This window comes from Scleropages formosus, chromosome 4 (genome assembly GCF_900964775.1).
Source record: "Scleropages formosus chromosome 4, fSclFor1.1, whole genome shotgun sequence".
Classification (NCBI taxonomy): Eukaryota; Metazoa; Chordata; class Actinopteri; order Osteoglossiformes; family Osteoglossidae; genus Scleropages; species Scleropages formosus.
The window spans coordinates 32289608-32307338 of NC_041809.1; the positions used below are offsets into that span (position 1 = coordinate 32289608).

At 40.2% G+C, this 17731-nt stretch overlaps 2 protein-coding genes across 3 annotated transcripts in view; both read left to right on the forward strand.

The window, feature by feature from the left end:
- Nucleotides 1-1048: 1048 nt before the first annotated feature.
- Nucleotides 1049-9323, forward strand: LOC108934205 (sideroflexin-1). Of its 2 annotated transcripts, XM_018751762.2 has the most exons (11): nt 1049-1126; nt 2687-2857; nt 3019-3189; nt 4759-4857; nt 4968-5043; nt 5368-5453; nt 5622-5749; nt 6490-6539; nt 6925-6974; nt 7848-7895; nt 9159-9323. In XM_018751762.2, exons 2-11 carry the CDS (start codon nt 2694-2696, stop codon nt 9253-9255), a joined length of 969 nt encoding a protein of 322 aa, XP_018607278.1. In that variant the 5' UTR covers nt 1049-1126; nt 2687-2693; the 3' UTR covers nt 9256-9323. The 2 variants fall into 2 exon arrangements, with proteins under 2 accessions (XP_018607278.1, XP_018607277.2); XM_018751761.2 differs by lacking the exon at nt 9159-9323 and having other exon boundaries at nt 7848-8280.
- Nucleotides 9324-11338: 2015 nt separating this feature from the next.
- jakmip2 (janus kinase and microtubule interacting protein 2) overlaps nt 11339-17731 on the forward strand; it is a 33677-nt gene continuing 27284 nt past the window's right edge. Inside the window, exon 1 of the mRNA XM_018751552.2 lies at nt 11339-13528. The gene's annotated coding sequence lies outside the window, so the exon portion shown is untranslated. The remainder of the gene's footprint in view (nt 13529-17731) is intronic.

Sequence of the window (17731 nt, forward strand, 5' to 3'; positions counted from 1 at the left end):
TCGCGGCAAGCTGGGGCCTAACCCAGCAACACAGGGCGGAAGGCTGGAGGGGGAGGGGACACACCCGGGACGGGATGCCAGTCCGCCGGAAGGGACCCCAAGCAGGACTCGAACCCCTGACCTGCCAGAGAGCAGGACCCAGCCAAACTTGCTGCACCATACCAGTGTCCACGTGAAAAATGTCAAGGCCATATTTTGGTGTTCGCAGGCCCAATGTGCTTTTTATTCTGGCATTTGCAAAAAGACTGGTAAATGCCAATTGAATTACATTGATTGGCATGATGCGCTTTAAACAATTATAATGCTAAACCACGTGATTGACGGAACTCTTTCGGTCACGCGGTTTCTCTTTTTTTTTTTTTCCCCAAAGAAAGAAACTTTCTTAGGAAATGGCCAGGAATTCTGGAACTACATTTCTGAAATGTAATGTTGAAGTTGTACTTGCATTCAGTTTCTGCCTCACAATCTTTTCTTCCATTTTTCCTTATGTTTGCGTTAGTGCTTAATGAGAAGTCGGAGACAAACAAAAGTGAATTATATTGTGACCTAAAGGCCGAAAAAATTACTTGGGAGCACTTTTTATGCAAGTTTTCAGTCCCCCGCAGAGGGGATACTCAGTTGCAGAGTTGAGTTTTTGCAGTTAAACCACGGGAGCGGAAAGTTGAAGCCCTGTAATCGAGGAAATATACTTTTAAGTGAGTGTAAAACAAGCAAATGCCCTGCGCTTAACTAATATTACTATACTGAGGAAGGCAGGGTGTGTAGTTTCAAATACTCTTCACATAGTGCCTCATAACTTCATTATTAATGCACTGAAAGTTCTCCAGTACACTTTCATTCCAAGTCTTATAAAAAGTGGCCACATTTAGGACAGGCAATCATGAAAATTACTGTATGTAGGTTGTGCATATTTACTATAGCTACATTTGGGCGCGTTATGAAGTCGGTCCGCGAGGACTTTAACCGCGCGCTGCGCCCGTACGGACTGTTATTTTGAAATAATCGGAGCATGAAACCGGAAGTCAGTCTCGAGCCGTGTCAGCACGAGAGGTTGGTAGCCTCGCGAAGCGCGCGGAGGGTTCGCTGCTGAGCCGAGAAGCGGGGAACAGCGGACGGGATCGGTGCAGTAAGTCGCCTTTTAACGCTGTGGGTCGAGTCCTCTTGGCGCCCCGTGCTCTTTCTTTATGTCGATAAGTGGTGTATTTTTTTTCCGGTACCGGCACGTTAGAAAGCTTACTGCGAGTTTTCTGACTTGTGTGACTCACACTGGTGTGGTGGTGTGGCCGCGTCTGAGACACGTCAGGAAATATTAACGTTTCACGCAAATACGTTTTAGGCAGTTAGATAACATGATTAACTGGAGAATATCAATGTTACACTCTGTTCAGAGATTTTTTTTTTTTCCTTCCTAGATTCTAGTGTTCGACCTGAGGAAATCGGCACTTATCGTGGCCACTGCAGTGTGTCTAACGGGGAAATGATGTGGTGTTCCGTGAAATCGCTGGTTGATGATTGCCAGTGCGGCGAATCAATAACAGATCAATCGACTCGAGGGATTTGATTTCGCATAGTAGTGACTAGTAGACTAGTGCACCCATCCCCACCTGTTCGTGTTAATTATCGTGCTAATTAGCTATGCAATTAATTCAGACCGCTTTTTTAAAAACAAAATGACGGAATTTCACTTTTTAAACTCTATATTTTGGTTTGGCGTGCGATTTTTTTCGACAGATCAGAATATTATTCTGTCATCAGATGCAATGCGGAGTGCGGGTGTCCTCTGCACGCAGCTGTGTGTGTCAGTTTTACAGATATTTGGACGTTATTTGTAAGATTTCTGAGGGAGATGTGCGGAGCGGACGACGTGGCGCGCGGGAATACTGTGTGGGCAAGAGACGAGCGCCGCGCGTCCCAAGCCAAGGAGCGCGTGTCCGCCGCCGATCGACTCGCGCCGAACCGAACGCGTCTGAGGTGGCCGCGCGCGCGTCCAGCGGTGACTCCCCGTTCCGTCGTTACAGTAAAGATGGCTGCGGGAGGAACATGGGAGCCGGAGCTCCGCTCCCACAGCAGCCAGGCAGTGTCGTGTGACACCGTTAACAGCCAAGGGTTTCAATACACACACACACACAAATGAAATGAATTCACAAATACGATACGGCCGAACGCGTTCAAATCCGTTGTGAACACTTGCCTCACAAGTGTTCAGTTATTTCCGTGAGGTTCGCTTATTACTTACTCTCGATGAATTTGTCTCCTCAGAGAAGAGACAGATTTATTTTGATGATGGGGGTATAAATAATCCACACTGGTGAAATATTCAATATTATATTGTTACTTACCCGCCATTATTCAATATCACCGGGACCTTCACTGCTTCAGTTCAAGTATCGTTTCCCTCCCTTTTTTCCTGCATACAGTAGTTCAGGTAACTAGTTGTTTCTTTAAGTGGAAATGATACTTGGCTTTTCCCCCGACACACAATACAAGATTAAAATTTATCTCTTCCAGGTATACATCACTACGAAACATTTTATTAAGAATAATTCCATCTTCATTTTATGCAGACAGTAATAGTCAGGTATTAAGAAGGCTGTCGGTTTTCCTGAACTGGCTCCTTGATGCCATTATGGTTGCTGTGTTGGATTGTGGATTTTGCCATTTTCAATATGACTCTTCATCCCCACAGATACACCATGTCTTCGGAGCTTGACACCAACATTAATATCAAGGAGCCGAGATGGGATCAGGGGACGTTCATGGGAAGAGCCAAACACTTTTTTACAGTCACAGACCCCAGGAATATACTTTTGTCCAAGGAGCAACTGGAGACTGCCAGGCAGATTATTCAGGATTACAGGTATGAATCTGAAATTGAATTCCACCACAACATCGATACCGCCGAAGGTTCTCATGCTTAAATTTTCACAGAAGACCTTTCATTTTGTCATTTATTCTGGAGCTTCCATTTTCTTGTAGGCATTCATACTGGTTTCTCCCCTCATTCCTTTTAATTTGAAGGCAAGGAATTGTGTCCCCAGGCCTAACTGAAGATGAGTTGTGGAGGGCAAAGTACATCTACGACTCTGCATTTCACCCAGATACCGGGGAGAAAATGATTGTGATCGGGCGGATGTCTGCCCAGGTCCCCATGAACATGACCATCACAGGATGCATGATGACATTCTACAAGTAATTATTTCATTGTACATACTTACTGAAAAACTAAAATTACTTGAGGATATACACTGAAAAATCTGTTTCCTTTTGTCATTTTTTCACAAGCCAACAATCTGGCTCTGTTTTGAATATTTGTTTTAGTTAACCACAGTGTAGCTGCTCAGCACCTTTTAAAGAAGATTCTGCATCCTGGAGTACACCAAGGAAATGCATCTGTCATCAATTTGAAATGGGTGGTTTCAGGTGCATGATGTGGTTTACTGCAGGTGAAAAAGCGAAATTGCAACACTGGACATTGGCTGTATACTAAGGATGTTCATTTAGCGTTAAAGACAGAGCTTCACCACCTGTTTTCAACAAAATCCTTGAATGGTTGCATACAGTGTTGCGTCCAGTGATTAATATCTACAGTTATTCCAAGTGTTTGAAATGCTCTCCGTGATGTAAAATAACAGTTTAGTCAATCTGCTCGGGGAACAGTAGAATCTTTAATGATAACAGTGCCTGTAACTAGTAACTAATTTCTGCTGTGAGGGAAATGAATTAATATTATTTATTTAGGGGCAAAAAGTATAATCGGTACTTCCTAAAATTTAGTGGTTAGGGTTAAACCCTAACTCATACCAAAATAAAGGGTATTTTATGGATAACAATGATAGCACGTCAAATGTTATGTTTGTAAGAAAAATATAATTTTGATCATTTTTGTGATATTTTCATTCACTCAGTCATTACCAATAACCACTTGCCCACTGCAGTATTGCAGTGGTCCAGAGTCTACCTCTAAAGCACAAGGTTTGATAAACAGTACACTGCATGGAGACAATTTCATAATTTGCCTCATGGATGTTTATGAAATAAGATCTCTGCTTATGTCTTTCTGCAAAGCACACAAACACATCTGTTGGGTAATGTTAACAAATGTTTAACATTATATTATCAACATTTGATCAAGAAAATGAAGCTTTATTTACATTGACGTTAAGGATATTCATGTCATTAAATCTGTTTGTTTGACTGGCATGTGCCATCACGCTTCATTTAAACATTTTGGGCAGTAGGAGGATGCACAACCCTGCCAGAGAGAATCCAGCTATTTGGAGAAAACCACCAGATAAATGCTTAACAATAATGATTTCCTGGTGATTTTAAACAGACCTAAATCGATGTTGACACTTTCAATATGACAATATGATGCTCTTCCATATTTCCTTATGCTAAGCATAATTAAGTTTCTGTACACAGTGAATTTAATTTTTTGTGTTCATTCATTTTCTTAAATGTTCCCTAATGATCAGTATGTATTCAGTATGGTGTAGATGGTGTTTTTTTCTGAAATACTATAAGCCCATTGTAAGAAGAAGAAAGAACATTTTTACAAGTTGTTGTCATGGGTTTTAATTATACAGGACCCCATTCCATGAGTGATTAGTTTTAAATCACCCTGGAAAACTGACTTTATCTTCTTCAAGGGAAAGAATGTTAACAAGGATTCCTTACTGTTAATCTCTTCTCAGTTTTTTGCTCAGTCTTTGTAGGATCCTATTGCTGGTAACTTCTGTGCAACTTTGTCTTTCACAGGACAACTCCTGCTGTTGTGTTCTGGCAGTGGATCAACCAGTCCTTTAATGCCATAGTAAATTACACCAACAGGAGTGGCGATGCACCCATCACTGTCAGGTACAAAACACTATCCTTTACTGCTTCCTACAGCTCCATTTCTGGATAACCTTCAGATCTGAAGTTTCATGTGCTGCATGTCAGAGTTAATCTCAGTCTCTCGTTTTCAGTCAGCTTGGTACTGCGTATGTGTCCGCCACCACGGGTGCCGTCGCCACCGCTTTAGGGCTAAACGCACTAACCAAGGTATTCACGCACTTAACGCCATCTTTGTGTGCATCACTTGGCCTACTTCATCTTCCTAAGCAATGCCCATGCGTAACCCATCACTTCCACTGGGCTTGTATTGTCTCAGGTTCTTCCTGGATGGTGCATTTTTTTTTTTTTTTTTTAAGTATGTGTATTTATTATCAGCTAGAGTAAATGAAGTTGAAATTGGATATGAGATGGATATGTTATCTGGGAATTGGTGATACTTTTTTAATGTAAAACAGGAGAAGCCATACTGATATGGTTGTTTGGGATGTGGCCTTTTGTATTGTAATTTAATCTCTCTCTTTCCTTATGCAGCATGTCTCACCACTTATAGGCAGATTTGTTCCCTTTGCTGCTGTAGCTGCTGCCAACTGCATCAATATCCCCCTGATGAGACAAAGGTAAGCTTGACGAAAGCAGAAAAAACACTTGCATCTGTTATTTCTTTCAAAATAATTGTACACATTTTTTTATGTGCACTTGAATTTATGTGATCATAAAGTACAGCTTTGGCTGGTATACCTGCATAATTGTGAATTTTCTGTTTACTCATCCTTTGCGTTTTATAGAGAGTTGAAGTACGGCATTCCGATAACAGACGACAATGACAACCGGTTAGGGGAATCTAAACACGCGGCCCAGCAGGCCATAACACAGGTGGTTGTGTCCAGAATTCTCATGGCTGCCCCTGGCATGGGTTAGTGCACATTTACAGTCCTGTTTTCCTATCACGAAGAAAATCATGTTTGTAAGAAATTAGAATCTAATTGACATTATAAACCTTGTTTTTATTTTACCCTGGAATTCAAAGTGTATGTCCTATATTTGTAACTTGAGTATATTTGTAAAGCCAAGGAATATGTAGATATCAGATTAGGAAAGATTGAAAAAAAGAAACTATTTCGGCACCTTATTTCTGTTTTACTTCAATAACAGTATATTTTTCTTTTGCTCTGTTCTTTAGGTAGCATGATTGTTCAGAACATTTACTTGTCAGTTGTTGGTTTGAGTCCCACTCCCTTCTAATGCTGTAGTACCTTTCAGCAAAGTTCTCGCCATGAACTGTTCAGTAAAAATATCCAGCTGTATAACTAGGTCAAATGGTGAAAGTTGCAAGAAGGCATCAACTGAGCAATGACTGAATAATTAATAACTTTGAGCAGATTACGCTTGATTATTTTCATAATAATATTCCGTACAAGTATAAAGTTCCAATACTATACGAGTGGCTGAGAGAGTGTGTGCTTTTTTTTTTTGTTTTCAGCTGTTCTTGGTATAATGGAATCTTATTAAAATAAGTCATGCTATATAGATGTGCATCAAGATGTAAACCACAGAGAAGGATGTCATGGTCATCTTTGCTCTTTAAGAGTTCTTGAATTGAGTCAGTCTTTGTATTATTAACATTGTTGCATTGTATTTTCCTAATTTCTTCAGCTATTCCACCCTTCTTAATGAACACACTGGAAAAGAAAGCCTTTCTGAAGGTGATTGTAATATTTGCAGTTTTTTTTTTTTCTTTCTTCAATATGTATCTTAACTGAAAAATATGTGAACAGGTGACTTTCTCAGTAACCCAGCTTTTAAAGATGTGTACTTGAAGTATGTGAGAACTGGGTTTGGTTTTATGCAGAGCAGTGGCTTCCTATAGACATCAGTGCATTGATGGGAACTAAAATGGTTTGACTTTTTAGTGTCAGGATGGTGTGGCTTTTGACTAGTGCAATCATTGGAGTTTTCAGGGATGGTGAACCAGAATAAACCTTGGAGAGAACTCCCTTAGATACAGAAACACTTTTTTTAATTCCCTCTTGCTAAGCACAAAGAAAAATGCCTAGTACCTCACAAGATAACTGTGTTCTTTATTTCCAGAAATTTCCATGGATGAGTGCACCCATTCAGGTTGGATTGGTAGGATTCTGGTGAGTAATCATATAGGTTTCGGTTTTTATTCATTGTACATAAAATAACCACTTTCTCAGTCTGTTTGAAAAGAGTAATTTGGAGAAACACACTTTGAGCATTTATATAAGGTCTTTCAAGTGTTTTCTACAGCAGAAGTTAGTTGAGAACTTCACTCAACTCTGTTGCCCTGAATCTGGAAATACGGAGTTACCGGAAATTCTCAATTTAACAGATTTTGGGTTATGCCAGTATTTCTGTGCTTCCCCATAATAGTTTAATATGATGTCTGTCGCTTTGGAGAAAAACGTCTGGTAAATGAATAAATGTAAATGTAATATGTCAGTATCTCTGTAGTTTGTGAGTTGTGCTACAAATGCAACGGGTAACTAGTACATATGTACATTTATTATTTATCATTTTCTAATCAATGATCTATAACAATTTGAAATTTGACATGTCAATTAAAAATAGGTGGCGTGCTTAAAAATATATCTATTATTTAGCAGGCTTCTGTTTCCATGTAGGCACTGTTTATGGCATTTGGATTTAACAGGCATTAAGCAATATTGGACGGACACCCCCCCCGAGTTGGTCCATTAAATTGAAAATTTACAAGCTGGAGTGATCATATACAACTAGTACCATCAAAGAAGTTCGAAGTACAAAGTAAATTTAGTTTTAAACTTAAACACATTTATACTGAAGGATGCCTAGAATAATACTGCAAGTCTGAAAACATAAACGTTTTGAATCCAAGTGCAATGTCCGTTACACCTCCTCCTGCTTCAGCTACAAAATCTTATAGCAATGGGCAGCTTGGCTGGATTGGGACAGCTTTTAATTTTTGTTGACAGCCTTGTCATTTTCATTTTGTACATTTACGCTTTCAGCTTGGTGTTTGCCACACCGCTCTGCTGTGCACTGTTTCCACAGAAGAGGTGGGTAATTTCTGACCATCACCTTTATTGTAAAGGAAAGTGTATTTGTCTGACATTTGCGACATCAAAACCAGACAAGCACCTACAGCATCCAAAACATTGTCCCAACATATATACAGTCTGCCATCCACATTCACGGAGGTTAAGGGCATAGAACCCACCCACATAAGTGGAGAAATTGCAAATATCTCTAGGCCCCCCAAACCTTAACTCTTAATACTGCTGACCATATTTAACACACAAAAAAGAAAAACAATACACTGTACTGCAACAGTATGTTTTATATTTTAGGCGTCCCAGAGTGCGTAATCCGCAGTTCTTTAGCGCACTGAAACTCTTTACAAAATTTAACTTTTTGTAATAAATGTGTGTGTATATACTTTTGACAGTAAATAATAAAATAGATTAATAATGCATATATTTTATGCATTTATGACTTACTAAACTTTTTTACATTTCTTTACATTTTCTAGTCTATGTGCATAGTCTGCATTTTACCCCACTAGCCCACAAAACTCCAAAAAATTCCCATTTAATTATTGATGGTACAAATAATCAAATCCACCAAAGTTAAACTTGTGAAAGTCAATGTTAGACTGTATGTATGATGTATAGGTGTATATGTATACACTATATTTATATATTTTCAAGTGTACAACTTAGTATTTTCATTGTTTTAAAATAAATAATAGAAATAATTGCTGTAGACAAAGATTTAGAAAGTATCACTGAATTGGTGCAATCATTTAATGCAAGACAGAACCCCTCCTCCTGTTTCTTATACAGTATCATAAATGTGCAACTTTGTATAACACTTAGGAAATTTGACAGAATTTTTGCTAAACATAACAGAAGATAATTCTGAGGAGATAGGATAATATATCAGTTTTTGGTTTTCCTGTAGCAGGCACTGATTTTTAGAAGTTATGCTCATACAATTAAAAAAAACTTGCTAATTTCATATTAAGTACAGCTGGTAGCCTATAAAATTATATTTACTTCATAAGTTTGATTGTCACTGTCATTAGGAAGGTATAAACATGTTGAAAGGAATTAAACTTCACTCTCAGAAAATGCTATTCACTTCATTAAAATAGCAGTTAGTGTTTCTGTGATCCTAAACCATAAGACTGAGCCATAGAGCTCATCACTTTTTATGGACTTTGATTGTTAACATAAAGGTAATTTCATGTATTGAAATAATGCCATAACCCTAACAATAATTTGCATAGTAAGGAGAATGGATTTTTGTGGCATTTCCAGCTCCATGTCAGTGAGTCGCTTGGAACCAGAGCTACAGGAGAAGATCAAGGCGAGTCACCCAGGGTTGGAGAGGGTGTACTTCAACAAGGGGCTGTGATGCCCACGCTCCTCTGTCACTGTCCGTTTGCTGTTTGAAAATATGGTTAAACATGACCCCTCACTCTGTGCCAAAGTTCTTTTCTTTTACTTATATATTCAGGATTATGTTTTTCCTGATTTTTTTCACTTTCTTGATACTTTTAATGTTTGTTTGAACATGTTTTTAATAATGTAGTTTCTTTAAAAAAAATGTTGTGTGCAACAATTCACTTTGTGTTGTTTCATATACTAGAAGGGGAATCTAATGATTTTCCCCTTAATTTTTTTTTGCCTTTAATGTTGGTATGCAAATGTCTGACATTAGTATTGAGTATTGGTATGTTATTGGAGATATTGCCAAACCAAAAAGGCTGCTGCACATGTGTATTTCTGTGAGACAGTACTTTGTCTTTCTATATTCAGTTTTACTGCAATTTCAACATCACAAGATGATTCAGTTTTACTTCAATTCAACATCACGTTATAAGAATCTAGTATGACAGTTTTAAATTTTTTTTTTTTTCTCTGCCAAAATTAGTCATGCCTCTTGCTTTGGAAAACTTTTGTGTGGGTCAGTTCTGTAGCGAGGAAGCAACAGAAACTAGAATTGTAAAATTGTTAGTGTATTTCCTCACCTTGTGTCACCTGCCAGTGACCCTCTTCATAAAGGGAGTGCAAGTGAATAATGAGTATGTGTTGCATACTGTAAAACTGAGCTGTATGTGCCCATATAGGGGGTAGGTTGCATTGAGCACATGGTGTTGCAATCTGATGGTTGTCAAAAGTCTCAGAGTGGGCCCTGCTGTGGTACCACTGAGCATGGTGCTTATCCTAAATTGTTCTGGTTATACAGTACATCTTGTCATATAAAATGATCACTTTAGGTTTAGTTTTTTTTTTGTAGTATGTGTATATAGCCATCATGAACGAAATTCAGTGTTAAAACTGGGGGATAAGTGTGAGTGTTTGATATACTCTAGAAGCATCTCATCTGCTTCAGCAGTAATCAATGACATTTTTTGTCACTGGGAATATATTATTGCACTGTATTCCCCATGTTTTTATTTGCCTTTGTCCAGGCTGATGTATAATTTCCAAACACGTTAATTGATAATCAGATCATACAATTTTGAGGGCAAACGCAGCATGCAGCACAAATATCACTGGGAATAATTCCCAGTGCCGTCACATACCAGAAGGTCTTTACCTTATTCAGCATACTGCACTAATAACTGCATTATCTCTTGAATTTATACCTGAAGCATTGGTACATTTGACTGTTCATGGATGCAGAAATATACTCTTTTGACATGTAAGTGCAACAGACTAAGGTGATGGAGGCCTTGATGCCAACCAGATGGACATAAAATTTGATTATGAAGAAGGTAGAACTGTAAACAACAATCTGCAAGTATAATATTGCACTATATTTCCCATGTTTTTATTTGCCTTTGTCCAGGCTGATGTATAATTTCCAAACATGTTAGTTAATTGATGATCAGATCATGCAATGTTGAGGGCAAGCACAGCATGCAGCACAAATATTACAGTGCAGGAATCATTTGTGCTGTAATCTTATTTCATATGGCTCACTGAAGTCTCAATTTGAACCTTTGAGTTTTACTAATTTTACATAGGATTAAAGTACATTTTATGCCTTGATTTCTTGCATGTTTTCATTCAGTTCTGTGACCAACAAAAAAGTTGCACAAGCTTTGCATAGTTTTTTTTATTATTATTTTATAAATTCAAGTAAAAAGCACAAAGCCAATGCAGGGCAGTTCGACTCAGAAATTCTTGTTGTATCGGATTTATTTTTCTATACATTTGTTGATGTTCTTTGTTGGAAATACAAGCAGCAGATCTTTTTGAGTTGCATGTAAACTGTAGCATCCAGTTTGTGGATGTTCTAGTATGGCTGAAGTCACGATGTCTTATTAATTCAGAGCACACATTTCATTCGACTTCATTGTTTTGCTTTTGATGATGTTAGCATTTCATTTAATTGAAACTGTTTTGAAATGGAAATGTATTTTATATATATATACACACAATACATATATATAAAATACATAATATGTAATATGTATGTGTATATAAAATATTGCATATATTAACTTAAATTTAATTGGTGAGGATAAAAATATAAGCATTTACAAGATGTTATAATGTTCTGGTTATGCTGTCATTAGTGGTATTTGAATCCAGAAGATATTTAGGTTTTAAGGATGTTGTTACAATATTGGTCTGAAGGTTATCTGTGATATATTACCAGGCTGTTTTAGAAGTTATTTAAAAGAGGTTCTTTATCCCATTCTAATAGTTTCTCACCACATCATGTATATTGGAATATATACTGTACTGTATAAATGAATGATGATTGAGAAGGAGCTGTGTAAGGCTTAAGCAGGAGGAAGTACATTTTCAAATAATTCTGATATGTGAGCTCAGAGGAGAGAATTTGTGAACCTGTTACAATCTCAGGATGTCTTTCAGCCTCACAACACTCTATGTACAACAACCTGACAAATATGTTCTTTTAAAGCAAGGGAAAAAACAGGTATGAACTGTAGTTGAAGAAATTGTTTTGCAATTGTGTAATACTCTTATTAGCACAAAGAGATTTTATTGTCAGCAGTGTGCAATAATATATTTAAGAACTAAAAAGATCACAAAAGAAAGAAATGGCCATTTGAACAAATATTTAATGTAATGTTTTGACAGTGTTTTCAGTGAATGGGTTTCCTCCTATTGTTTGGATTGACAAGATGAAATAAAGATAAATTCTGTACTAAGGAGACATGTAACCTTTAAGTAAAGGAGTGCGTTAAGGAATATGTATGAAAAAATACAATTCAACGTGGCTAAAACTCCTTTGATTCTGCTAAACTTAAGGGGATGAAATGTGTTTTTGCTGTGTCTGCATGACATTTCAACTGTTAACTTTGTTGAGAGGAGCTGAGGTCATTGTGCTAAAATCAGTGCCGCTTTTGAGGGGAAACCGAGTTGTACTTCAATTTCACCACTAGGCGGCGCTGAATGTTCCGAGTATATATGAATACAGTACTGCCTGTATGGGTGTATCGTCACATATCCATTATAAGACACTAACAAAAACCCCCGGATTTTATTGTAAATGTGAATTTACAAAAAGCCATGCTTTATGATTTATTTTCAAGCTGTTTTTTGTTATTGTAAAACAGCTAATGATTACAGCCTTTCAGTTGAAGGAAGTTTCGAATCCCACTGCTGCTGTAGTACCCTTGATCCGTGTACTAACGTTGAATTTATACAGTAAAACAAGGGCAGCGGCTGGATTATTAAAAGTAAAGGCTTTTATAAGAAATGCTGTACCAGTAGAGAAACCTAGCAATAGAAAGAGAGAGGGCGCGCGCAGGGCTCATTTAAAGTGACAGTGCACCTTTAATAGAAAAGTCTATGACTTTAAGAAAAAACACAACCCCTAAAAATAATGTAAAAAATAATGTAGCCGATTTTACAGCAATAAAAAATGAGTCTTATGGACTTTGCTAGAATTACGTATGCACGGCATCCTACGTATTTTTCACTATAATTTAAATAAATGACGTTTAAAAGAACTTGGCTAAAATTGTTCAGTTTACAAAATGAAAATTACAGGTTGCAAGTACGGAGTGATAAGGTGATTGACCCACGATCGCGAAAATGAGCGACGCTCGTCCCGCGAAACAGGTTCCATAATTTTTATGGGAATAAAATAATAATTATAACCCCGCTACGTACGAGCCGCTTCGCTGTAACGCGCATTTTTGGTCCATGATGATGATGAACGCAGTAGGCGAGCAGTCCGTGTAAAACACAATTTCGGGGCGAACAGGTGATTCTGTGAATGAGAATACAGTCCGAAGGGCGGCAGGGCAGGCGGAGCGGGTCGAGCGCCGCGCTGTCACACACACTTCTTCGCAGGAGCGACGCCGGAAGCCGCGCTTTTTTGTGTCGGACAGGCCGCGGTCCCCATCATCACCATCCCGTCCATCCCATTCATTCCCACGGGGACCCGGTGGACAACGTGGAGCTCGTCGAGACGGCGGGTGTGCGGATTTCTGCGCATCCACCGAGCTCCCCTCTACATACACACCCACACACACACACACACACACCCCCAGGAGGGCGGGGTCTCTGCCTCCCGTCGCTTTGTGCGGCTGCTGATGCTGATGCTGTGCTGCAGGAGGGAGCGGAGCCGCGCCGCGCCGCGCTATGGACACACTGTCCTCCACCGCAGGCCTTCACACACCGCGCACGCTAAACACACGGTAAGAACCGCTCCCGATTTCTACCCTTTGTCCTTAAAGCCTGGTGCTGCGTGACTGTTTTTCCCCCACATTGCCGCGACTCGCTGGCTGGAACAACGCGTGGTGGAAATTAATTTAACGACACGGACGGAGCACCAGCAGCAGAATCAAATGACAGCCGAGCCGTCACGTCAGTGTCACCCTGTTGTTTCCGTGACTTCAAACGGTCCATCTTAAAACCAGGGGTTCTGTAGTGCAACTCCGAGTCCGAGCCAAGAAGAAGCGGCGCAGGGCTGCTCGGTCGCGCTGTCTGTGCGGTTCGGCCCGGGCGGGACCGCTGTTCCGGAGCTCGGCAGTCCGCTGCGATGATGACGGGGCGTCAGTGAGCGGCGTCTTCGCACATCATCATCATCATCATCATCAGCTTCCCGCCCGCCGGGCCTCCGCGCGCTTCGCTTTGTTTCCCTCGTGACCTCTGAATAACATTGAGCGACGACATCCGTTCCTCTGTGCCGTTATTAATTATAATAACGAGAGTAACAATAATAGCAACATTGTATCAACAGAGCCGCGGCAGTGAGTGTTTGCGCGCGGCCCGGGCCTAAGACACACACATCTGTATCGTGTGTTCGCACCTCATCCTCATCATCATCATCATCATCATCATCAGTATCCGATGCTCCGTTCAGTGATTATAACAAAAACACACACACAAGCTGTGTTTAATTGTTTCGTATGTAAGACTGAGGCTGTTGAAACGGTTGCCATTTGCCAAGTGTGTGTATGTGTGTGTGTGTGTGTGTGTGTGTGTGTGTGTCCTCGGAGTCGGTACAGCAGGCCTCACAATCCGACAACACTCACTCAACTCACAGTGGTTTCGGCTCTTTTCACAGTTTTTGCAGGCCACCGGTATTTAGTTAAACACATATTTTGTTCTCTTTTTGTTTCCTTCATAATTCTTAGTGGACGAGATGTCATGCAAAGATGAATATTGAAATATTATATACACAACACAACACTTAAGACAATGAACTAGACAAAACATGTCACATATTTTGTTATTGTGCTCTGTTTTTTTTTTTTGGTATTGTTTTATAGTGCTATTATGTTGTGCTCCTAAAAGAAAATAAGCACATTCTGAAATGACAACCCCCCCCGAAGAAAACAAGCACTTTAGGCTTATTAATGGTATCTGAATTTCTTTATGTGCCACAGCCGGGCCTCATGCACTCACACACAGGATTTATGCGACGGCGATGCAATGAAAGTACAACTCTGCTCTTGAAACATATTGGAATAATTTGTGTTAATTTGCGTTAATAACTGGAATAATTTGCGTTAAGACAGGTTCTAGTGTAACTGCTCAACTCCTCTCCTCCTCAGCGACAGCAATAGAGCCTCATTTATTCTTTATTACGTTATTTGTTGGTATGAAGTCTCCTCACCGGGTGTTTCAGTTTTCACTTCAACATCCTCTTGTTTGTTTAAGAAGCTAGAAAGAATAATCATATCATCACTATTACCATCAATATCATTAGTGTCATACATTTATACCAGTGAACATTTTACAGGAGCAGCTGAGGTTTGGTACCATGTTCAAGGTACAAGAGCACATGGCTCTTCCTGGTACATAAAACAGTTTACGGTTTGGTTGCAGCCTTTTACTGAGATGTTAGGTGAGAGTCTTCAAGCTGGGACCTCAACTCCGACTCACGAGTTGTGAGCACAGACACACACTTCTTTCCAAACTTTGTTTTCCTGGGCCTCCTCACCACAAGTGGAGACGTTGTACATCAGGGCCACAACCCTGCATCTCCACAACAGGCCACAGAGCAATACACTGGGCCCCATGATTAATTTTTGATACGCTCTGTGACATTGCCCCATGACAGATTTATTATCCACGAAGGGCATGGTGGCACAGTGAGTGGCGCTGCTGTCTCACAGCACCTGGGTGGTGCGAGAGGACATGGGTTCGATGTCTGTGTGGAGTTTGCATCTTCTCCCCATGTCTGCATGTTTCCTCTGGGTGCTCTGGTTTCCTCACACAGTCCAAAGACATGCTGTTCAGGTTCACCCATAGTGTGTGAGTGTCAGAGAGAGTGTGTTCCACTGATGGGTAACCCAGTGTAAGTAGTGTATCTAGCACTGTAAGTCACCTTGGTGAATAAGAAGTGTGAGCTGATAACACTACATAGGGTTCATTGGAAGCTTTGGAGAAAAGCACCTGCTAAATAAATAGATGTTAATGTATGAGGGCCGACACACTAATAGCCCTGTGTGGAGCGTTGGAAGTCATGTCCAAATCTGTACCCGAGACCAACAGACCGAAGTAAAATCGTAGTCAACGTCTAGCTGTAACCCCTGGGGGTTGGGTGTGTAGTTGCTTTTAAATCCATCATGATTGTGAAACACAGAGACATAAAACTTAATCTCATTCTCAGATACTCTTAGATACTCTTTGGCTTGACATGCTGGCATTTTCGCCCTATATATGGGCCTCTTTTACCATGATACCAAATTCCGCCTACGCAAATCAGTGTGGGAAATGCAGAAAACCATCCGATTTTGTAGGTTACTGCTAATACAGATATTGTGCAAGTGATATGCTTTGAATTTTCTAGTAAATTGCAGAACTATTTTGTGTTTTATGCCGCTACCATGTACATCGAAAGTCGAGAAAGTCCTCACGCTCTGCCCTCACTCGTCATGGTGATGTAAAATACTTATTAGGGTAAATAAGATTGGACGTGCAGTGTATTACGTACAGTATTATCACAGTCATAATGAGGGACAGTGATTAGGGTGCTGCCTTGATAGTCGCAGGCCAGGGGTGTGTATATTTCTGACCCCTGGCCTGCGGCTATCAAGGCAGATGTAATACTGTCAATCCATCCATCCATCCATCCATCCATCCATCCATCGTCAACAACCGCTTGTCCCGAGGGTCCATTGAACCAGTAAATGACCCTCGTGCCAGGAAGTTGTGTGAGATGTTGAGGGCTACCTGGAGGCGCTGGTTCCTCCAATTATACAGGGTCTCTTGTAGAGGTGTGACAGCCCACATCTGTCCACCAGGTTCTGAGATTTATGTCAATTCCCATCATGGCATAAATAGCCAAGAGGACGTTTAGGACGTAGGACGTTTTCTTCGGTTTGATTGTCACCTCCTCAATGGTGTAGAAATGCCGTTGTCGCACGAACGGCGCGAAGACGTGCCATTATCTTCCCACGTATCTCATCCGAACCATCCGGGATAGAAAGAGCTCGCGGAAAGTGTAACATTTTGTTCCTTTTCAGTATTTGATTTTCTGATGTTCTGCAATTTTTATTGTGGTTGGATAAACTCAATACTCTGCGTCAAACCGCCTTCCTATTCCTGACTCAACAACAAGATGATTTTGTCCATATAGGACCAAAACTATTATCTACAATGACCTTGTTTTACATACAAATATACTGTATATCTTTTGAGATTCTCTCTGAGTTATAATAAATTCAGAAATGCAATGCATAATATACGTGTATAGGAGAGACAGATAAGATACCTGTATTAATGTGGTGGGATTAACTTGTAGCAACTGTACCTTTTTTGATTTAGTTTGAAACTCACATTCGATGTTCACCTCCATTGGAGATGATTCCTCTCTGCGATTTCTGGTGGACGAAGCGCAGGGCAGTGAGCGTTCGTCAGACGCTGTGTATCGCTGGTCATCTTTTGAGTTGAATGTAGTGTCTTGAGTAAACGGTGGAGACGCTCCCACCTGGGGCGACAAAAACCGGGCCACGGTGCTGGGCCTGTTGCTCTGGCATCCGCATCCACACACACAGAGCAGTACTTGCTCTATGGATTATTATATTCTCTCTGTACTGTACAGTAGGGGATGGACCTGTGCTTTACCTGCCTGGGGTTTGACCCTCATTTATTGCTCATTGCCAGCATGCTGCTCCTCCCACCTGTGTTCCGGGATCCACCTGCAGACACTTAAAGGGATTAAGCAAATAGCTGCAACAGGATTAAAAAAAAATAAAAAAACAGCATGACTCCTCGACGTCTACAGATGTGCTAATATTTCCGCATCTGTAAAGGCCTTTAACAGGTGTAGCTCTAGAAAAGTAAATGATGAAAATGTATTAATTGCCACTGCTAAGTGAGAGCGACAGTGTGTTTGTTCGCATTGAACGCCGGGTTCAATTACGATTAGAGTATGAGTGTTAACGTTG

Bases quoted from the DNA above. Each gene is read 5' to 3' on its own strand.
- LOC108934205 (XM_018751761.2), top strand. From the start codon at position 2,694: ATGTCTTCGGAGCTTGACACCAACATTAATATCAAGGAGCCGAGATGG. The intron at 3,190-4,758 runs GTAATTATTTCA...TGTCTTTCACAG, and splicing joins TGCATGATGACATTCTACAA to GACAACTCCTGCTGTTGTGT. The intron at 5,454-5,621 runs GTAAGCTTGACG...TGCGTTTTATAG, and splicing joins ATCCCCCTGATGAGACAAAG to AGAGTTGAAGTACGGCATTC.